This window comes from Tenrec ecaudatus, chromosome 6 (assembly GCF_050624435.1).
Source record: "Tenrec ecaudatus isolate mTenEca1 chromosome 6, mTenEca1.hap1, whole genome shotgun sequence".
Lineage (NCBI taxonomy): Eukaryota > Metazoa > Chordata > Mammalia > Afrosoricida > Tenrecidae > Tenrec > Tenrec ecaudatus.
This window is the reverse complement of record NC_134535.1, coordinates 144,387,776-144,411,023: the sequence shown is the minus strand read 5'-3', so window position 1 is coordinate 144,411,023 and position 23,248 is coordinate 144,387,776. Positions and strand designations below refer to the sequence as shown.

Here is a 23,248-nt window from a genome sequence, read left to right as displayed (position 1 = left end):
TTACAGCTTCATAGAACCTTAGTGATCATGATTGCTACTTCTCAGCCTTTGTCTTCCAATCCATGAATGCAACATGGAACATCTTTTCATCTATTTATGTCTTTCATCTCAACCAGCAGTTTCATAATTTTCATTGTATTCTTTTCAACCCTTGGGAAGAGGTTACTGAGGACTCAGACCAAGGATTAAGCAACATCTCACTGGGAATGGTCAGGGTAGTCCCTACAGCAGTGACTCTCTACTCCCCATTCTAGAATGAGAGCCAAATCACTCACTCTAGGACCTAAAAATGAGCTTTAGGCCATTGGTTCAAACCTTGGTCCGAGCATGTCACCTGGGCCAAGTAGCTTACCTCTGTTTCAATTTCTCATCCATAGAAATGGAATAATAGAATCTACCTCTCAGGCTGGAATATGATAGATGCCTTCAAACCACACACACAAATGAGGTGCAGGATGAGGACATTCCATATGCCTATAATGGGAGAATTGTGCCAGGATGCAGTTACCTACACTAGCCTGGTGGTGGTAGGGCAGGGGTATCATACCCAACCACCCTGTACCTCCCATTCTGTGTTTCTGATAGAGGGAATAGCAAACAGCCCATTTTAACTTTAAGAGAATGTATATAGGGAAAGTGAGGGCAGTGATGGTTTGCCTCAGGGATAGAATTCTACCTTACATGCAAGAGACCCAGGGTCAATTCCCAGCCAATGCAATTCATGTGCTGCCGTGCACATGTGTCAAAAGACACTTATGTTGCTACGATGCTACACAAGATTTCAGCAGAGCTCCAGACTACAACAGGTCTATCAATCTACTTTCATAAATCAGCCAATGCAAATCCAATGCATGACAAAAAAACAGAGTTTTGCTTCCATTGTGTATCCAGTTACCATGAATCAGGGGCCAACTCCTTGACAGCTAACAAAGCAAAGAACGAAAAGCAGCTGGCACCTAACCTAGGGTCAAAATGCGGCTAGTACTTCACTTCGCCCTCATAAGAACTCTGGAGACAAGGTGGGATGAGGCCTAGACCACATGAGGAAAGGATGTGCAGGCGAGAGCCTTGACCCAAGTCACGCCTCCGGGGAGGACAAAGTCAGGGCTCAACCCAGACCTCCCTGTGGCCTGTCTTATCCCTACTGCAGGCTCCCTGTTGAAATACCCTAGAACCCATTCTATGTATCAAATCCTACTGGACTGTTTGAAGAAACACACACAAAGCCTAGTATGTATCTGGTGCAGTTTGGGTGATAGGCAATCTGCATTATTCTAGGATCCCCTACTGGCAAATCGGCCTACTCCCTAAAATGTATATAAATAGAAATAATCAACATGCTTCACAGTCATGCACAGGCAAGCACACAGATGAAAAATCTGAGTCAACCAAGGTGTACATTCCTATCTAAGGGTGACCAAGGAAATGCTTTCTAAGCTCAGCTCTCAAACTGCTGAGTCCTTCCTGCAGCCATGTGATATTGATGAGTCACTGCATGGCAACCCCATGCACAAAGGAATCAAATTGTATGACCCAAGGGATTTCCATTGACCGGTTTTTAGAGGTAGATCACTAGGTCTGTCTTACTCTGGAAGCACCACCAGTGAAACTTTTCAGTGACATGGCAACTTGGACGCCTCTGCTGGCACATGGGAGGTGCTTAGGGCCAGGAATCAAAACGGGCCCCCACTAGAAAGGCAGGAACTCCACCCCTGCCCTAGTTCATCAGATCGTATATTAGCTGTCAATGTCAGGATTCTCTCCTTTACCCCTCAGAAAAGCCAGACACCAGATGTGACAGGGGCAGAAGGAGGCTCCCTCAGACTTGGGTAGCAGCAGGGGTGGAGGAGAGGTGCCTGCAAGCCTCTCTATTGCTGGGCACCTCACAGCCTCTACAAAGGGCCATTACTCATGTTCACTCACGAGGGATGTGGAGAACGGCCTTGTCCAAGACAACACTGAAAAATGGTTCCAAACGGACAAATGGCAACAGGAGTTGGTGACAAGTCAGTGCCCGGGAAAGGATGGGGAATAGGGGCAAAACAGGAACACAGGACAGGTTTCAGTCACATGGGAGGGACAGGTAAATAACTCCACAGGAAGGTACTGTATGAGGCTCTAAAAACTGAGTAAAAATAAAGTCCTTACCAAGCATGTTCTGCATTCTCCTTCAGATAATTCCTGTCTGGCCCCTTCCCCGTCACCCCCCACCCCCGCCCCCTGCTCCCAGCTTATTTTTCCTGCACTTCACAGGAATATACAGGTATTTGAAGAAGAAAAAAAGGGACAACTTGGAAAAAAGAAACTTTTAATACAAATTATTCATAAAAACCCTAATAAATTTCAAAGAGCAAGGTATTCCTTAATACATTTATAAAAGAACATTTGGTCCTTTTACCCAAAAAAAGGCTCCCCTTTAATTTAAATACATTTCTTATTTACAGATTAAACATAAAATATCATCTGTAGCTGCAAAGCATATTGCACATTACTGAAATATCATATCCCAGAGTGTCCAGCTCTGTCTGTCTTCATAAGACAGACTTCCCTTTCTTGCACATAATAAATAGAAAGACAGCTTGTAGTTTAGTGTTTCAAACCAAACCAACATAGCCTTTTTAAAAAGCTACTCCCCCTCAGCCCTCCGAGAGAAGGCAGGGGGTGACAAGCCAGAAATTAGTTCCACAGGTACTTCACGCCTTCACTAGACTCACAGCCACATTTGAAGGGGAGCGTTACCCTGAGTCTGCAAGATCTGAGGACATCACCCACCTCCCCCACGTAATGTTTCCCAAGGGTTCCACCCTGCAGGGAAGAGGCACGTTGTGGAAACTGGATGTCTGGGACTGGAAAAGGAAAAAGCAAGATTCTTTTTTGTTGTGAAGTCTCTGCTTCACCCTGAGGCTATGGCAACCATTCAGCTCTACCTTTACACCATCATGAAATCTGAAAATACCCTGAGACTTCCAGAACCTGTCAACAAGAGAACAGGAACACCTGATGTCAAGCCTATTCATCAATGCAGAAGCACTCCTTCCCTAAGCAAGCCCACAGCTTCATGGACCACTCAAACTCCAATGATACACAACCCGCAGCAACCAGAGTTCCCGTCAGTTTCCCACACAGAGCCTCCGGCATGAACTAAGGACCTACTGCAGTGAGCATCAATGAAGACTGCATCTCTGCTCCACAGAGTCCAATCCAAAACCAGAACCAAAAAGATCAGGGAAAAGGCCTAGGAACCAGAGCGCCTCTCGTGCAAGTCACTGACAGAGTTTCTGTGTGATTAAGATAGCAGGAAGCGCTCCCCGGAGTCATCAGGAATGAGGAGACACACCTGCTGTGTGAGAGCCACGCCTGCTGTGTCAACTCACTGAGTCAGCCCCAAGGAGCCGCAGCGTTAACGGTAAGGGAGACCAGCTCCAGGCAGACCTCTCTCTCCTGCACCCATTTCAGGTCTGCTCCAGGAACGCCTCTAACAGCACCTGCAACCACTAGGGCTCCGCAACCTGATGACATCAACGGTGTTCCTCCTGAGAGAAGATCCTGGCCATCAAGATGAAACAAAGAAGTTGAGCAAAAAGTGGAGGAACGCTGCAACCGGACAATCCATGTTACCATACTAGCACAGGGAACAAGACAAAGACTTGCAGTTTGCAATCATTTGGTAAACTGAGCCCAAGAGAACAGCTAAGATGGATCTTGTTCTTGGAGGTGGGGGGAAGTGGCTAGAAGGCCTTCGTCCAGAGTGCTTGGCTGCACCTGCCAAGCCTGGTAACTAGACTCTCCCCTCTGATATGCACCTGTGAAGACACTACTACTACCCTGGTGGCTGTTGTTAAATACATAGAACACTAGCCAAGTGACGTGTGCACATTCCCTGATCCAGGACAACGCCCAGGGCATCCTCAGCCCTGGGGGTTCTGGTGTGCAAAGCAAGTTCTGGCCACGAACGGCAACAAACCGGTTTTCCAGAAAGGCCACCAGAGCACTAGCAGTCACTATCTTTGTCACCTGCACTCCACCACAGCAAGTGGCCAAGTGTGTGTTGTAAGGACTTAGATCTTGGCATTCAGAGAATTAGGAGGCAGTTTTCTGCAGCAGGTTTGCAAAACCACCTTCACTGTGTTGACAAAAGTGGACACTACCCATGGAAATACAAAGGTGGGTCAAGTTCACAGCTATTCCAAAAAACGAGGCCCATTTGTGTCTGGGCAACCGACCAAGCATGTGATGTGCCTGACAGGCCCTGCCTCAACCCTCCCCTCCGATGCTTCAGAGCACAAGAAAGAAAAAGCCTTGCATGTGACATCACAGTTGTGGGCATTCTGCCTAAAATCAGTAATAAAATCCAGTAGACTTTGAGCATGGCTGCTTTCCTGGACTGGTCTGAGACAGTGTCTCACCCCATGAACCATGGGCTAGGCAGCATCCAACGTTGGAGTGGGACTGAGGAGCTCGGCACGCCCCACCATTCACATGCTCTGGACAAGGGTGGTGTCAGGAAGACAAGAGTTTGGAGTTAATACAAGACATGTCTCAGGCCAGTCTGGAGCCTGGCGAAGCCGGAGAGTCCACAGGAGAAGGGGAACACTGGAGCCGTAACTGATCACAGCTGCTGCAGAAGCTGCAGGCAAGGTCAGCCAGAAGGCCACGGAGAGACAATGGACACACTCCCTCCTGGACACACCACCAATTGGCCTGCTTCACGTAGCCCAGAGAAAAAGATACCACGGACTCTGGTTTGACATAAAAACCATTTAAAATATATCTACAGCAGAAAATGTCTATTCAGGAGATAAGATTCTATTGAGAAACAGAAGTACACGTTTGAAATGAACAAAAAAGGGAAAGCAGAAGCATTTCATTTTTTTACTTGAAATTAATTTGCATAATAAAGGGGTGAAATGTTATTGAAACCTCCTGTTTTAAAAATCTCAAAAGAACTGAATCATACATCTACTTTGTAAAAGGGTAACCCTTAAATTTCCAGGGCGGAATAACAATTCCCCCTTCTGATGGAAAATGCAATGGCTACAGACAGCGCCATTTCTGGCTTTCTGACTGATACAAAACCGTGGGCAGTGGGCAGAAAGGGGCAGGTGAGACGCACAGCATGTGCGGCTGGGGGGCTCTTGGGGAATGCATTTCCACTTCCGAGGCTCCACAGAAGCCAGACTAGGGCTCGGGCGCTGTTGTGTACTATATGGGTACTCGGCACAAACTCAGAGAGACGTCTGTTCTGGCTAAAGAAGTAGGAAGAAAGAAAGACGGCATTTTAGCATAACCAGTCTTAAAACATCCCGTTAAAAGTGATGAATGGCCGAGCCCCTGCAGACACCTTCCTGACAAACTCGCTGTCCCACCCACCTTTACTGTGGTCCCACTGTGGTGACAGAAACCACGGCAATCACTGTGGCACCCTGGGACCCACGCCTAAACCAGTGAAAGGCACTGACCTAAAGCCTGAGTCAGAGGGAGAACACCTCAAGGCCGCCAGGAGGTCTGGGACCATTTTTTCTCTCCCTGACTGAGCCTATTCTTTGGCACTAGATGTCTAAAACAAACCAAAACCAATATCTAACTCAAACATGGTCACCACCGTGAGTCCTTGCTTAGCAAATATAAGCGAGATAGAGGCTCAGACTATCTTAGGTATTGTTCTCTCCCCAAAAGGCACCTGGTTCTGGGACTATGTAAACTCCCCAGGTAAGTTCATGTTCAGAAGAAAAGCAAAATACTGTCCAGATGATCTGCCAGTTGACTTCCTTAACACATGATGTGATCACTTAGGAGTGCCTGTGAGGATGCTGGTCAAGCATCACCATCACTAAGCCAACAATCTGTAACACTGTGAAGTTACGAGGGGTACAAATGGACCACTGGGTGATTTTCCCCATGCAATAAAAGTTGGCTGGCTATCTAGGGGAGAGCCCAGTTATCCAATGACAGACAGACAGGATGACATCTTCAGCACGAGAAAGGGACAGCAAGGAAACCTCGGGTCTTTTTCAGAAAATGTCCATTCGCAATCCCTTGACAGAGAGGTAGCAATGTCACAGATGCAGGGAGTGCTGGCAAAGGAAGCGACTCGGATTGTAAAGTAAGAAGCTGTGAAAACAATCCAAAAATGCCCCGTCCTGATATGTAAGATCACTAGCAATTCATAAAAGCCAATCTGCATGCACTTTCTCATTGCCAATGATGCCCGTCAGAAAAACAGGGGCATTTTATTGAACAGGAGAGAAACACTAGAGTTAGCAAGAACAGCAGTTGGACAGAGATCCCTACACCATCATGGATGGCCAGGCGGCTGTCCCGCTCCTTGCACTTCAAACTGGACTTCAGCACAGTTCGGGCTCGGTTGTTGGTCTCTGGTTTACAGCAGATCAAATCAAGCCAACCATCTGGTCAATTTGCCGCATGTAGATGCTCTTTAAGGGAAGAGAGTACCTCCGCTCATCAGGAACACGGTTGCACTAGAAGGGAAAAAACAAGGGGGAGTGTGAATTTCTAATTCCAAGATCTCAGGAAGTGCTATTTGTGACCTAATCCAGTGGGGCTCAAACTGGGCCCCACTGACACGGGTTGACTGGTCCATTTCAGGCACAAACGTACAAAGTACTGCCCCATCAGGCTGCGGCCTAAACACCGCTGCTGTTTGAGCACACTGTTGTTCCACTGTGTCACTCCATCTCAAAGAAGTTGGACAGAAATCCCTACACCGTCATAGATGGCCAGGCATCTGCCCTGTTCCTTCCACTTCAGACTGGACTTCAGTAGAGTTTGGGCTCAGTTGTTGATACCTGGCTTCCTCTTTCCTCTGACCTTTACCAAGCATGTTGCCTTTCTCGACTGACTGATCCTTCCTGATAACATGCCAAGGTAAGAAAAGGTCTTCGCATGCTCACTTTCAAGGAGCACGCTGGCTATAGTTCTCACAAAACAGATTTGCTGCCATTTGTTCTTGGTAGCCCATGGTATATGCAATATTCTCCACCAACATCAAAACTCAAAGGCACCAATTCTTCTTGAAACTTCCATGTTCATTGTGCAACTCATATGTACATGACGTGGCTGAAAACACCATGGCCTGGGTCAGACACACCTTAGTGTTCAAAGTGACCTCTTTGTCTGTTGAACACCGTCAAGGGGAGTGTCATTCTGGGTGGTGGGGCTCGGCCTGGACACTGTAGGGAGCTCGGCAACATCCCTGATCTCCACTCGCCAGATGCCATCAGCAGAGCCTCTCCCCAAGAAGTGGCAACCAAAACTGTCTCCAGACATGGCAGAATGTCCCTAGAAGCTGACTCAATACTTGGATATGTACTAAAAGGGGAGGGAGGGCCCTACCACCAACCCCCGTTGTTTATGTAAATAGTGTCTATTCCCTTAAGATTTTATTTTACAAAAGCCAACAATTCATGTGTTGCCGTCTGAAGCCGGCCTCTACTTCAATCATTTCCTTTTCCCAAGTGTTTTAAATCCTATACCAAAGGTGAAATCAAGGACACTATCAACAGAATTACCTTATACCCCCAAGAGGATGATTTATAATGTTCTCTGTCACAAAAATGATAATGATGTCTCTAAAATGAAACAGACACATAAACAAATCATAGATCTAGGAATGGACTCCAGGCTCACACTAATTCTAGCCCTAATCTAAGGACATTACTTCTTATGGCAAGACTCTGCCTGATACTCGCCCTCGTGCAGAGAGCACTGAAGGCATGAGTGTGACCAAGAAGCCAGATGGCGCCTGTCAGAATAGTGGCTGCGGTCCGTCTTAAAGGCTTTCCTTAACAAGTGCATCTAAGTAAGGCGTCGGTCCACAAGAATACAGTGATCCAAGGATTGTAAGTAATCAGACCCAAATCCAAAGGAAGAAATCGTATCCAAGCTTAAATTGTGAACACCTGGTTGCAAAAGGCTATAGATGACACGGAAAGCCCAAAATCCATTTGCAGGGTCCTCCTCAGATGAAGTCTAGTGAACCCCCAGCCACCCTCGGGGACGAGAGCAGCTTCCCTGTCGTGCGGCGCACTGTAATGTGGATCCCTGCAGGCAGTCAGGTTAAAGCACAATGTCCTATCTTCTGACCTCCCTTTTAAGCCTTTGTGAAGTTGTTGGTTGCAACATTTTCTGCTTTCTCTTGGACTGAGGTTTTCTATGTTTACTGTTTCGTTTTTGTTTGCTTTGTATAATTTTGTATGATTGGACTGTTTTGCATAATTTTCTGCATAGGAAATCCAGAATAGGTAGATCCACAGAGACAGTAGCTGGATAGGGGCATAGCACGGGAAGGCGCTAACAATGAATACGAGATGTTCAGAGCAGTGGGTCTCCACCTTCCTCAGGCCACAGCCCTGCCTACAGCTCCTCATGTGTGGGTACCCCGACCATAAAGTGATTTTCGTTGCTACTTCATCACTGTAATTATCAATCGGGCAACCCCTGTGAAAGAGTTTTTCGACTCCCAAAGGGGTCTTGAGCCACAGGGTGAGAACCGCTGTTCTAAAACCATCCCATCTGATTCAAATAAATACTGTGACTTGAATCCTGGGCCTTCCAGTAGGGAGTCAGAGCCTTATGATCCCAAATCTTCCCCACTGTTCATCAAGACAACCAAAGGAGTCCTTAGTAGCCCAAGTGGTTCAGAGCAGGCTGCTAACGAAAAAGGTGGTACTTCTGGTCCACCCAGAGACAGCTTGGAAGAAAGGCCTGGTGACTGAACTCCAGAGCAGCCAGTTTCCAGATGCTGTAGGCCCGCTGAGTGTAGCCTGCTGTACTTCAAGGGCATCTATCTTCATCCAAGACCCTGCCAACTGCCAACTGCATCTCTTCTCTGCTGAGAGGGGGGACTATACTGGGCCTCAGCCGCCCTGCCCCTCCTGGCTCGGGCTCCTAGGCTGGCCTGGTAGGTTCTGCTAATAGGTCCCCTAGTCTCTGGTTTCTGGAGGGGGCAGCCAAAGAAAAGCCCTACAGGTGAGAAAAAGGAGTGCGGGGTTAAGTTATCTATGCTCCTGCTCCCCTATGGGATTCTCTTCTTCAAGTCCCCACGCCCCACCACGTCCCCATCTTGCTCCAGCAGACCCAAATGGTCCTGCTGCACCTCCCATTTCCCCATGCCAACAATCACCCCCATGAGTCCCTCCACAAGGCCCCTCTGCCCCACAGGTGATGTCCCATTGGGAGCCTGAACGGCATAGTAACTCCTCGTAATCTCTCTTCCTCCACATGCAAACCACCCGGATGACAGCAGGTGGACGGACTTACAGTGACATCGCACTTACATTGGAGCTGGAGTTGATGACTCCTAATTCGTGAGACTTGGGCCTGTGCACTGATTTTCTCTCCTGGTCCTGCTCGCCAGCTTCAGAGAAGAATTCCTTCCAGGGTGATTCCCGAAGATGTTTGTCCACAGCTATAATGTGACCCTCAGTTGTAAACATGTACCTGGTTCCCGACTTGTGCACTGGGTTCTCTTCATCAAAGAGCTGGTGAAACAGACACAGAAAATATGGAACTCGTGCCCGTAGCATGTTCTAGTGCCAAAACTCACTCAGAGGCAGAGCCTCACACTCAGCTAACACTCTGGATGGTCTGTGCTTTGCTATCCTCCCCTAGAGTTTTAGATCTCCCCCCACCCCTACACCTTAGATTGTAAGGGAGCAGGAGCAAAAGCTTTACCCATCATGGCATCCCTAGGGCCGACACATCTGCCAACACCCCGTATCTTTGACCAGATAGGGCTCCAAGGACATGGGGCACACTAGGCCAGGCCTTTCCCTCACAGGGGACCCGGCAGAGGTGTGCAAGAGGGTGTGGCAAGTAACCACAAAAAACCTTAGACATAGAAGAATCCTTCTTTACCACTTAAACTGTATTTTCCAGATGAGGAAAACCGAGGCTCAGAGCAACTTACCCTTTTACACAGCTGTATGGGGTAGACCACAGTTTGAGTTTTCCCTAGAGCAACCAATGTCTGGGACTCCTCCGGTATCAGCCGTTACTAACCCCCTGGCACCAGTGGCTGCCGGACACACAAATGGCCAGGTTCCGACAGGCCTTGCAGGTGCAAGCCGCCCAGCACGATGAGAAGAAGTAGGCTGCAGTGGTCTTCCCCCTGGACTAGAATGGTGTGTTCTTGGTGTGTGGACTAGCCTCCTTGGCAACAGCCCATGCTGAGTGCCTCCCAAGAGTCACCTGAAAGGCTGCCTGAGCCCACCGGTAGAGCTGCTGACTCCCTTGGGCTCTGATGTGGACAGGCCCAGGGTGATCCTGATTCTGCTGGTCCTTGGATTTGAGCATCAATAAATTAGGCAACAGAAATAGTTCCACTCTCAAACTCAACACAATCTACAGGCCACTCACTATTTTCCCACCAGGAAATTCTAACCCTCTGTGGTCTTGGGAAGCTCCGTCTTGTATGTAGCCACACTGTGCAAGAGGCAGGGTGAGGAGGGCAGCTGCACACCCTCAAGCACTCACAGACATGTGTACATGGGTGTGTGGGGGGGTAACTCGAAAGATCACTGGACAAGGAGTCGGGCCCCAGTTCATGCCGCAGCTCAGCAACTCAACCCAAGACCTGAGGCAGCTGGCAGACGTTCACTCCCTCTGTAAGGAGAATAAACTCTCATTTAGATGGCCTGTGTTCTGCTAGGGTCCTCTCCACACAGGGGGTGCACCTGGGCCATGTGGATGGATGGAGAGGCAGCTGCACCTGTGTCTTGGCCATGATAGAGCATGACCCCTGAGACAAGGGGTAAACACCTCTCTCTCTCTCTTGATATGTTTCTTTCTTTCTCTCTCTCTCTCTCTCTCTCTCTCTCTCTCTCTCTCTCTCTCTCTCTCTCTCTCTCTCTCTCTCTCTCTCTCTCTCAGGAATCTTCCCTGGCAACCAACTCAGTGCTAGGTGGCCCTTTCCACCAACTCAGGGCTAGCTGGCCCTTTATTCAGCCTGTAATTCGTGTTTTCTGGCTACCAGCACCTTACTGTCAAGGCGAGAAATCATGCAGGGAACTGGTCGACCCCAGTTTCAGTGGTGGTGCCTGCTCCTCAGGGCTCAACACAAAATCCACCATGCAGCAGGCGCCCAGGATTTGTTGGTTAGAGGAGTGATGACGGTCTCAGCAGGACGGCATTTTTCAGCACTCACCAGATACAAGTATTTGCAGGTCTCACTGAGGAAGAAGCTCTCCATCCGGTCCTCTTTGGACTTGTCAATGACATGATGCAGCGTGGCATACCCACACCTGTAAAACAGGTGGGCAGTTAGCCCCGCCTTTGCCCACTCCCTGCAGAAGCAGAGCATTCTACGGACAGAATAATGAGTATGCAAAGGACTAAGTGACCTCCACGTTTGGGGGCTATCTTCCTCTGGTTTACAGAATGCCTGTGAGTTTAGTTTATAAGTGGCTTGGCTGCTAAATCATTAGACTAGGCAGGACAGGGGTGTGTAACAAAAGCATGAGAGCAAGAAAATGACTGGTAACAAATTTAAATCTCATTAAATTTCAGATCCTCTCCTGCTAGAACTGTCTTGTCATTTCAGCATCCTGAAACTACTATTTCATAAAATACAAAAGGCTTATACTAGACAACTAGGTAACAAAAGCAAAACAAAAAGACTGAAGTACACAGTATGTTTTAGACATAAACGCCAAAGAACCCCACTGTTATCAAGTCAATTCTGACTCATAGTAGCATTACATAACATTTCTGAGGCTGTAAATCTTTATGAGAGCAAGCAGCCTTACTTTTCTCCCTCAAAGTGGCTGGTGGGTTTAAACTGCAGACCTTAAGGTCAACCCACAGCACTACAAGGGCTCCTTCTTGTTTTTATATATAGATCACAGTCAACATTCAAGTATACATACTTTAAATATTTATATGTGTTTATATATATAAAGTACACGTATTTATGTTTTACACATAGACATATACATACAAAAGTGCCTATTTTTGCATATATACTTGAATACTATGATTACCTCTGTATGTAGGGATTAGAATAATATCCTAATTCTATTCTGTATTTTGATGCAACTAACCTGAGTGTTATACCTCATTTTCTTTTGAAAATTACACTGGCCAGAACTGTTTGACATGATCTCATGATTTCCATGTGTTGCATGTATAGGTGGCGCATGATCTGTGAAATAACACAGTATTTTTTATACTCCCGGGAGGTCTTGTTGGGCACCATTTGTACAACTAGAGGAGAACACAGTCTGCTGGACCCACATAGGGATTGCGTGAAGGAGATCAAAAGCAAGTCCCACTACAAAGGAAACGTCTTACTAAACCAAAAAGTTTATGATTTCCCTATTGAAATGAACATGAGTGGCCTACCCTAAAAATTACAATATCAAACAGAATAATCATCCTCCAGGAGAGAGTAATCATCTAACTAAATCTAGGGGCGGGCGGGGGGGAAAGGGAAGAATTTAGAAAACTAACTTGACTCTTGTGTGCTTTTCCAGACTCTGCAGGATATCCATTCCTACATGGAGGTAGAAGGGATTCTTGGTTGCCTAGAAAGAACATGAGAGAATGTGATCTAGCAAGGCCTGGGAGCCAACAGACCTCAGGGTGCTGCAGGAAGGTTCCAGAGACAGGAGCCACTGGCCAAAGGAGGGAGCGGAACCCGTTCACTTTACCTGTTGGGGTCAGGAAGAAAGGACTATGGTGTTCTGTCAGTTCACGTCAAAGCATACCTAGTTTAACTGGAACCAACCCAAAGCAGAGGAGAATTCATATTCAACTCTACCCTGATGAGTAACGGGTAAATGTGGAAAATGAGGCGGGACCGACCCCGACAGAGTCACATGCGAGAAGCTCCACCCTGAAAGCAGAGGCGCAGGGAAACAAGTCCATGCCCATTCTACACACTGCACCTTCCTCGGGAGACGCTAATGGTCCAGGCCTTTGAAACCTACCTAAAGGAAGCCACCACACATTCTAATCATCCTGAGAGTCACTCCTTGGGTGGCTTACTCTTCTTTCACATGCTCAAAGATGATTGAGCTCAGGGAAAGGCACGGGTCTGAAAAGAGGGGACTTTGACCCCACAAACAGTTTCAATAACGGGGATCATTTTTAACTTAAACATGGTGCCAACATGCCATAACAGGAAATACCTACAAGGCGAACAACATCTGGATTACAAGGCAGTGTGCAACTCGAGAGGATGGCCACAGTAAAATGGAGGAAAGACGTCCCAGATACTGAGACACCAAAACCATGAGGAAGCAGTCAAAAATGGGCCCCAGGTCTACTCAAGCACTCCCTCAATGCACGAATACTTTCTTTTATTAAATTAGCACTCTACAATGCTCACCCTCCCGACACAACTGCTGAAGCCAAAGCGGGTGAACAAGTAAATGTGGTGAAGAAAGCTGATGGTACCCGGCTATCAAAAGAGATGGTGTCTGGGGTCTTAAAGCTTAAAGATATACAAGCGGCCATCTAGCTCAGAAGCAACACAGCCCACATGGAAGAAGCACACCAGCCAGTGCGATCACGAGGTGCCAAAGGGACCAGGTATAAGGCATCAAGCAAAAAATGTGTGTGTGTGTGTGTGTGTGTGTACCATAGTGAATGATGGGGGAAGTGCAGAGTGGAGACCCAAGGCCCATTTGTCGGCCACTGGAGATCCCCTCACAGAGGGGTTTAGGAGAGGAGATGGGTCAGTCAGGGTACGATGTAGTACCGATGAAGAACACAGCTTCCCCCAGATCCTGGACGCTTCCTCCCCCAACTACCATGATCCGAATTCTACCTTGCAGGACTGGATAGGGCAGAGGTTGTACACTGGTACATATGGGAGCTGGAGGCACAGGGAATCCAGGGTAGACGATACCTTCAGGACCAGGGGTGTGAGGGGTGATGCTGGGAGAGTGGAGGGTGAGTGGGTTGGAAAGGGGGAACTCATTACAAGGATCCACATGTGACCTCCTCCCTGGGAGATGGACGACAGAGAAGGTGGGGAAGGGAGATTCTGGATAGGGCAAGATATGACAAAATAACAATCTATAAATTATTAAGGGCTCATGAGGGAGGGCGGAGTGGGGAGGGAGGGGGAAAAAAAGAGAACCTGATGCAAAGGGGTTAAGTGGAGAGCAAATGCTTTGAAAATGATTAGGGCAAAGAATGTACGGATGTGCTTTATACAATTGATGTATATATATGTATGGATTGTGATAAGAGTTGTAAGAGCCCCTAATAAAATGTAAAAAAAAAGAAAATGATTAGGGCAAAGAATGCATAGATGTGCTTTATACAATTGATGTATGTATATGTATGGATTGTGGTAAGAGTTGTATGAGCCCCTAAAAATGTTTTTAAAAAAATGATTAGGGCAAAGAATATACAGATGTGCTTTATATAATTGATGTATGTATATGTATGGATTGTGATAAGAGTTGTATGAGCCCCTAATAATATGTTTTTTTTTTAAATGGGCCCAGGGTGTACGGGAACTAGGAGGTCTGAACAGAGGCACAGGTCTGCGCTGAGAAGAAAGCAGCTGGCTGGAGGCCAACCCTGTCAGGGTGAGCAACCTACTCCACATGCTGGGCGCCGGAAAGCCAGCATGTCCAGGGCCACCTTGCCTTTCCTGGACAGACATTATCTAAGACTCTCTCGGGTCTCTCTTCAGGCATGAGGTCAAGTGCTTGTTTCTTGGAATGTGCCCATTCCATAAGAGACACAAACAGCAAGGATTCTGCACTGTATTTTCATACAAATAATGAGGGATTTTTGTTTTGTTTTGTCAATCATGTTCTTCCTCCCCAAAGTACTTCACCAGAGCCCCAGCCCCAGGTATTTTCGTGCCTATGAGATAGCTAGCTAGATCAATAGACAGATAGTCAGACAAATTGCTGCAACTGAATAGCATAGCACCCTCATGAAAATAGCTGGGGTACACAATGAAACATAACTTTCCTCTATTTCTTCAATGCTTCCTCTCCACCACTATCATTATCCCAATTCCACCTTACACATCTGACTAGACCAGAGGATGTACACTGGTACAGATAGCAACTGGAAACACAGGGAATCCAGGACAGATGATCCCTTCAGGACCAGTGGTGAGAGTGGCAATATCGGGAGGGTGAGGTAGAAAGGGGAACCAATTACAAGGATCTACATATAACCTCCTCCCTGGGGGGTGGACAAAAGAAAAGTGGGTGAAGGGAGATGTCGGACAGTGTAAGATATGACAAAACAGTAATTTATAAATTATCAAGGATTCATGAAGGAGTGGGGAGCGGGGAGGGAAGGGGGAAAATGAGGTGTTGATGGCAAGGGCTTAAGTGAAGAGCAAATGTTTTGAGAATGTTGAGGGTGACGAATGTGCAAATGTGCTTTATACAATTGATGTATGTGTGGATTGTGATAAGAGTTGTATGAGCCCCCAATAAAATGATTTTTTTTAAAAAGATATGAAAAAAAAAAACCTGGGGTGGGAGACAGGGTTGGCAAGGAATGCATGCATTGTGTACATATAAACATGATGTATAAAAATTACTGAATAAATTTATATCATAGCCCTAATTCTACTACCAGAGCTCATAAAGCCTCTGCTTGCTAAAGCTCACCTACCGTAAGCATTTGGTACTATGGGTCCAGGGACAGCCACTTGGAAAGGCGGTTGTCTCTGTGGCATATGAACGCTCTCTGTGAGTGTACGGTATGAAGTATAAGCATGTGGCTTACATGGAGGTGAGAAGACATTTTACATTAAAGTCATTAAAGTGACATTAAAGTCATTTAATCAAAGATGAATACTGGAATGTTTTTTTTTTAAAGCATTAATTTTCTTCCTTTTTTTAAATCATTTTATTGGGGGCTCATACAACTCTTGGGGGCTCACAATCCATACATACATCAATGGTGTCAAGCACGTTTTTACATTCATTGCCCTCATTATTCTCAAAATATTTGCTCTCCACTTAAGCCCTTAGTGAAACATTAATTTTCTTAAATGGACATACAGATAAATCCTATTTGATTTCCTTTACAATCAAGACAAAGAATTTTATTGTGTAGTTTAGGGTTTTGGGTTTTTTTTGTCTGAATAACCATCATGAAGATGCTCCCTAGGTGGGGACTGAGCGTGATAGTGGGACAGGAAGAAAATCAAGGGAAATAGAGGAAAGAGCTGAGAGGCCAAGGACATGTCTAGAGGTCTAGATAAAGACATGTATGTATGCAAAAATATTTATCTATGAGGATGGGGAAATAGATGATCTATGTGCCTACATTTAGAGGTTTAGTATTGAGGTAGCAGAAAGACATTGGGCTTCCACTCGAGTACTCCCTCAATGCAAGAATACTATCTTCTATTAAAAAAATGAAGAAGAAGACGAGGGTTCCACCCTACAAGTGAAATAATTTGGACATTAGATATCACATCTCTACCTTGAGAACCGAGGGTCCTGAGACACACGTCCATAATAAAGCTGCTGACTGGCTTTGCGAAATGTTAGGTTAAAAGCTGTATTAGACCATAAACTTCCATGTCCCGTAGGACCAACCACAAAGGACACTAACTAGCACAAGCAACAGTACACATAGGTTGTAGCACTGCCAGGCTGCTATATAGCAATCTATCTCCAGATCAAGCGTCAAGTGTGCACTAACTACCGCTTGCTACTGGGCTTCTGAGTTTTTAATGGAAAAAACAGTAAGCAGCCATTGCTCAGCAGACGCTCACCTGATAGAGGAGATAGGTGGATTCCACTAACTCGGGCCGCAGTGGGTAGAAGAGCACGTCAGGGGCCTGCAGCTGCCAGTTGTACCTCTCTGGCAGGGCTCCGTACCGCTTCCATATGGCATAGTAAAAGGCATGCAGGCAGATGGCATCCTCCACATCCCCGATCAGGACCTAAGGAGGAGACATGGGTCACTTCCGAGAGCAGCAAGCCCTGCCTGACACACGAGGGCCGTGGGTCTCCCTCCACCTCCCTTATTCTCGGCTGATCTGCTGACAGGGATGGAGATGCTAACAGCCCAAAGGGAGACCAGCCTAATAGCTACTGCCACATTTAAGACCAGGAAGCTAAAGGGCTGCCAAGGAGCACAGTTGAGGAATACTAATAAAGAACAAACGACTAAGTGATAACTGACAAGTGGATTAACCAAACTCCAACTCAATTTTTTTTTTCATGTATGGATTTGCACTGATTTGGTATGGCACTCTCTGCTCCATATCTTGGTACTGATTCCAGAGAGAGAATACTTGGGGCAGACTGATGTTGGCCTCTAATCAGTAGGAGCTAGTAAATGCTCTGGAAATTCACTGCCCCTAACACACATGCAGGCACACCTTTCCTACCAAGTAAGCCATATGGGAACCTAGGGAGATGGTAAGCAAAGAGTGAGTTGGAGGTTTGGTTATCTAACTTCCTGAAAAGGCTGCGGCTACTCTCTTCCAAGAAAGTATCACTTCAAAAGTGCCCTCAGCTCAAATAGAAAGTAAATATTTAGAAAATGATGATGGCAACATATGTACAGATATGCTGATACAATTGATGTATGAGCAACTTAATAAAATGATCTAAATAAAAGTGTCCTCAGACTTTACAACATGCCTCAGAGAAGTTATTGCTGGGTGAGACCCACCAGGCTGTAAGACAGCTGGTGTGCTAGGTGGCCTTGAGATGAAGACGGGGGAGCTGGGAGGGTCAGATTTAGAGTTAGAATAATTTTAGTTTCCTAGATCATTTCAGTGTCCAGAGAAGGACTTTCCAATAGAAACATATTCTAATTATTTGCAAAATTTTTCTATTTCCCAACAAAGTATTTATTTATTGTTATAAATTATTTGATTTGGTGTGGTTGAGAAGACAAATAGCCAGGAATGACTGTCTCCTGCCTTCTCCACTGATATCAGCTCACTGTCCCCACCCCCCCCCCACCACCACTCCCACCCAATCTCTTCATGAGAGAATTGTCAACTTGATCCCAGAGAGCTGGGCCTTAAAAGAGTTCAATGTGATTGTAAATTTTCTAGAGGCTACCTAAAAAAAGGAAAAGGGACTAAGAAAAAGGAAGTCAATTACTTCTGCTTAACCGATACATCTAAAATGCTATCATATCAACATTGTAATGAATATAAAAATTAATCATCAGATATGTTACATTCTCTTTTGGTAGTAAGTCTCAAGTCTGGTGTGAATTTAAGTTACTTTTTTGTTCAGTTTTGTTTTCATGTTTTTTTCTTTAATGTTTTTGTTTAATCATTTTATTGGGGGCTCGTGCAATTCTTATCACAATCCATACCTACCATCCATTGTTCTTTAAAGTTTTATTGGGAATCAGGTAAAAGTTTCCAGAGCAGATTAGCCCAGTTTACATTCAATGATTTATAAACAATGTGCTTCAACGTATCCAGTTCGATTCTCAGTGTACCAGGGCTTACTTCACCTCCTCCCCGCTCCTCCTGTTTCCAGTCCTCCTTTTCTAATACTCCGAATTTGTCCTTCGGCAAATGCTGCCTAAAGAAGTTTCATCAGTCCCTAGCAACCGCGAGCTTGGTCCCTGTTACGATTTTCAGTTTTGTTGTGCATTTTTCTCCCACTCTATCCAGGACCTTCCGACGTGATCCTTTCTCAGAGCAAAGGGCCGTGTTACTTTCTCAGTGCTTACTCTACTAGCCACAAGGGGCAAGTGGCTACTGAAGTGGACCCTCGGGTCTAAACATTTTAACACTCGGGGGACTACATGACTTGACTATTAAACTCACAAGTTAGTCATTTTCAGTTTTTTGATGACAGTCAGCCCAACGTGTAGCAGAAGCAATCAGAAAGACGTGCATCTGAAGCCCCGTACCGCCACACATGAGCCCGCCCACCTCTGCGCCAGCGGCTCTGCACAGAAAGAAGCCTGTCGTTGCAGTTCTGTCTGAGGATCAGCAATAATGCATGCATGGTCCAAAGGCACAGCCCAGGCGGGTTAGAGAGGCAATCCTTTGTCTGAAAGCTGTTTTCACTGTATTCCTGAACCCAGTAAACAGGGAGGTTTAATCAGAATTTGCTCAACTGAGAAACCATTGGCCTGCTAACTGCAGGGTTAGTGGGTTAAGCCCACTAGTGACTCTTCAGGAGAAAGATGAGGCTATGTGTTCCTGCGATGATTTACAGCCTCAGAAACCCTACACGTGTTCACTAAGAATTAGAATCGACTCCACAGCAGTGAGCTTGGTTTTAATTTTCGTTATACGTAGTTTTACTCCTGTTGTGTTGGTATATTGGGAGGGGAGGTAACCTGAAAGTTTGAACTACAAGTTTTTCTTTCTTGATGTATTTTGTTTTGTTCTTTGTCAGTGGTTTGTTGTTGTTGTTCTGTTGTATACTGTTGCTTTGTTTTCCTCTGTCTTGTCTTTGTGCATGTTATTATCTCCACAGGTCTGTCTAAATAAGATAGGCTGGATGAACTATCTGGAGGAAAAACAACGGGACCAACAGATCCGGGGGGACTTGGGATGGGGGGAGGTAGGGGATAAGGAAGTGGTGTTAACTAACCCAGGGACAAGGAAACAACATGTGATCCAAATTGGTGGTGAGGGGGGAGTGGCAGGCCTGGTAAGGAATGATCAAGGGTAAGGTAACGTAAAGAAGAGGTATAGCTGTAACCCAGGTGGGGATGTAGCATGATAGTGGGTCAAGAGGAAAGTCAAGGGAAATAGAGGAAAGAGCTAGGAGGCAAAGGGCATTTATAGAGGTCTAGACAAAGACATGTACATGCAAATATATATATGAGAATGGGGAAATAGATCTATGTGTCTATATTTATAGGTTTTGTATTAAGGTGGCGGAAGGACCTTGGGCCTCTACTCAAGCACTCCCTCAATGCATGAATACTTTCTTCAATTAAATTGGCATTCTATGATGCTCACCCTCCCGATACAACTGCTGAAGCCAAAGCGGGTGAGCAAGTAAATGTGGTGAAGAAAGCTGATGGTGCCCGGCTATCAAAAGAGATAGTGTCTGGGGTCTTAAAGACTTGAAGATAAACAAGCTCAGAAGGAACATAACCCACATGGAAGAACACACCAGCCTTGGAAGAACACACCAGCCTGTGTGATCACGTGGTCCCGAAGGGATCAGTTATCAGGCATCAAAGAACAAAAAATCGTATCATTGGCTGCACACCTCCATGATACGATTGCTGAAGACAAACGGGTGCATAAGCCAATGTGGCAGAGAAAACTGATGGTGCCAGGCTATCAAAAGAGATAGTGTCTGGGGTCTTAAAGGCTTGAAGGTGAACAAGCGGCCATCTAGCTCAGAAGCAATAAAGCCCACATGGAAGAAGCACACCAGTCTGTGCGATCATGAGGTGCCAAAGGGACCAGATATAAGGCATCATGCAAAAAAATATATATATATATATACCATAGTGAATGAAGGGGGAAGTGCAGATTGGAGACCCAAAGCCCATTTGTTGGCCACTGGAGATCCCCTCACAGAGGGGTTTAGGAAAGGAAATGGGTCAGTCAGGGTACGATGTAGTACCAATGAAGAACACAGCTTTCCCCCAGATCCTGGATGCTTCCTCCCCCCAACTACCATGATCCGAATTCTACCTTGCAGGACTGGATAGGGCAGAGGTTGTACACTGGTGCATATGGGAGCTGGAGGCACAGGGAATCCAGGGTGGATGATACCTTCAGGACCAGGGGTGTGAGGGGCGATACTGGGAGAGTAGAGGGTGAGTGGGTTAGATAGGAGGAACTGATTACAAGGATCCACATGTGACTTCCTCCCTGGGAGATGGGACGGCAGAGAAGGGGGGGGGGGGGAGACTCCGGATAGGGCAAGATATGACAAAATAACAATGTATAAGTTATTAAGGGCTCATGAGGGAGGGGGTAGCGGGGAGGGAGGGGGAAAAAAAGAGGACCTTATGCAAAGGGGTTAAGTGGAGAGCAAATGCTTTGAAAATGATTAGGGCAAAGAATGTACGGATGTGCTTTATACAATTGATGTATGTATATGCATGGATTGTGATGAGTTGGATGAGCCCTTAATAAAATGTAAAAGAAAATTTTAAAGCTTTCATTTTTTATATCATTTTCATCAGTTGGCAACTGATGAGTCAATTCCAGCAAATGCCCAATTCCTGGTGTGGGTTCCTAGAAACTGTCTGTCCCTCTAAATTCATAAACAAAAAATAAACACTCTACCTTCTTTTAGCTTCGAACACAATGTGAAGTTGAGTCACTGCTCCATAAATGGTTTTCTTAGCAAAATAACTGGTTGCTGTGGAATGAACTCATGTGCCTCAGAGCAGAGCTGGGCTTCCCGGGGCTTTCATTTCAATGGCTGACTTTTCAGAAGTAGATCACTGGCTTTTTTTCTCCAGGCACCTCTGGGTGGATTCACACCACCAGCCTTTGTGAATGTGCACCATTCAGGTACTCCTTCGTTAGCAAGTGCCCAAAATTAAAACCAAAACCTGTTGCTGTACAGTTGATCCTAACACGCAACACTCTGCAGGACAGAGGAGATTGCCCCGTCAGGTTCCAAAGCCTGTACATCAGAAGCAAACTGCCTCAGCTGGCTCCCGTGGAGCAGTCCGTGGGCTCGAACCACTGATTTTTCGTTTAGCAGCTGAAGGCTTTACCACTGTGCTCCTTTCTTAGCAAATAGGCCCCCCAAGTACCTGCAGTCCAGGGAAGAAGGCCTGCAGAGAGTCAATCCAGGTGTTCATCAGATGCCCATTGAACATGTTCACATTGACGTAGAGTGGGGGGTCCCCTTCTCCTTCATTACAGGCCTCCCGACTACAAAACCAAGCAAAGCATTCAGATGAAAGAAGGTCCTGGCTCTGGGAACCAGGCACCATGCTCCAGTGAGCTTCCCACAGCAGGCCCTGATGGTTTCATTACAATGGAAGCAGCACGAACATATTCCCCAAACTTGGCTTACTTGTGTGGTGGCTAACCTCGGTTACCTGTCTACAACAGACTCTAGAGGACACCTACTAAGAACGAAAGTCCTAGCCTCAACTGTTTGATCAGCATCCCGCTGCATTTTGCAAAGAAGATTTTGACACTAAGGCCTAAGGCATAATAGAATATGCAGTCTAATATGGTTCTATGTTGACCTTGACCAGAGTGGGGAGCCCGGGGATTTCTGTATCAGGAAGAGCCTCTTCTATGATAAAGGTCAACAGCATGGGCCTAGAGCTGTGGTTCTCAACCTTCCTAATGCTGCGACCCTTTAATACAGTTCCTCATGTTATGGTGACCCCAACCATAAAATTATTTTCATTGCTCCTTCATAACTGTAATTTTGCTATTGTTATGAATCGGGCGACCCCTGTGAAAGGGTTGTCTGACCCCCCCACCCCCACAGGGGTCGCGACTCACAGGTTGAGAACCGCTGGCCTAGAGAAAAGCATTAGAGCAGGAGCCGTAGGAGCAGAGCGAGAATCGATCTAGCGTGGGCACACACGCCTGGACTCTGGTTCAGAGCAAACAGTCATGCAAGTGGGTTCCACAGTGGCTCAAGTGGAAATGGGCCTCAGAAAACGCCACCCAGCAAGAAGCTCAGTAGCTCTAACCTGCACTGGCCATTTCCCACATAGGCACGTGCAAGGGCAGATCCATGACAAAGGGGTGACAGCAGCGTAGGAGCCCCTGCAGCCCACACAGCCCTCTGTGGATGCACAGTGCAGAAGCAGCAAGTCATTTTGTTGTGAAAAACACTAGGGGAAATATGGTGACTGTCTTTTCTTTCGAGTGTAAAGACCACCCTAACAATTCGTGGGCCTGTAGAACAAAAATTAGCGGGAATTCTCCTGCACTGCAGCTCTACCTGCAAGCAAAGCAAGTCCACACAGTGAGGTCACCCCTGGGAGGCCGCAGCCACAGTGGCACCCCAACAATCTACTCCTCCAGGCATCCCTCCTGCACCAGGCCAGGGCTGGCCTGTGAGCCCGAGAGTATACGGCAGAATGTGACGGGGTGGCAGGGAAGACCCTGCGGCCTGCACTGTGGCCTCTCCCTTCCTGGAAGAGCACGCCCTCGGGGGAAGCCAGCAGCCGCCTGCCCAGAGGTGCACATGACAGGGAAGGGAAGGGAGGCTTTCAGCCAGCAGCCAGTGAGGAACTGAAGGCAAGCAGAAAACCCAAGGGAACTGAGAAGTGGAGCCTCCAGCCTGAATCACCCCAGCAACAGCCTGACGGCATTTCCTCAGATCCTCCACCAAAACTTCCCCACTGAGTA

At 46.6% G+C, this 23,248-nt stretch overlaps 1 protein-coding gene across 1 annotated transcript in view; it reads right to left on the bottom strand.

The window, feature by feature from the left end:
- Nucleotides 1-6,188: 6,188 nt before the first annotated feature.
- EDEM1 (ER degradation enhancing alpha-mannosidase like protein 1) overlaps nucleotides 6,189-23,248 on the bottom strand; it is a 33,785-nt gene continuing 16,725 nt past the window's right edge. Inside the window, exons 7-12 of the mRNA XM_075552326.1 lie at nucleotides 21,682-21,802; nucleotides 16,730-16,900; nucleotides 12,469-12,542; nucleotides 11,165-11,261; nucleotides 9,297-9,500; nucleotides 6,189-6,479 (exon numbers count right to left, since the gene is read on the bottom strand). Of these exons, the coding sequence (XP_075408441.1) occupies nucleotides 6,390-6,479; nucleotides 9,297-9,500; nucleotides 11,165-11,261; nucleotides 12,469-12,542; nucleotides 16,730-16,900; nucleotides 21,682-21,802 (757 nt within the window). The 3' untranslated portion in view covers nucleotides 6,189-6,389. The remainder of the gene's footprint in view (nucleotides 6,480-9,296; nucleotides 9,501-11,164; nucleotides 11,262-12,468; nucleotides 12,543-16,729; nucleotides 16,901-21,681; nucleotides 21,803-23,248) is intronic.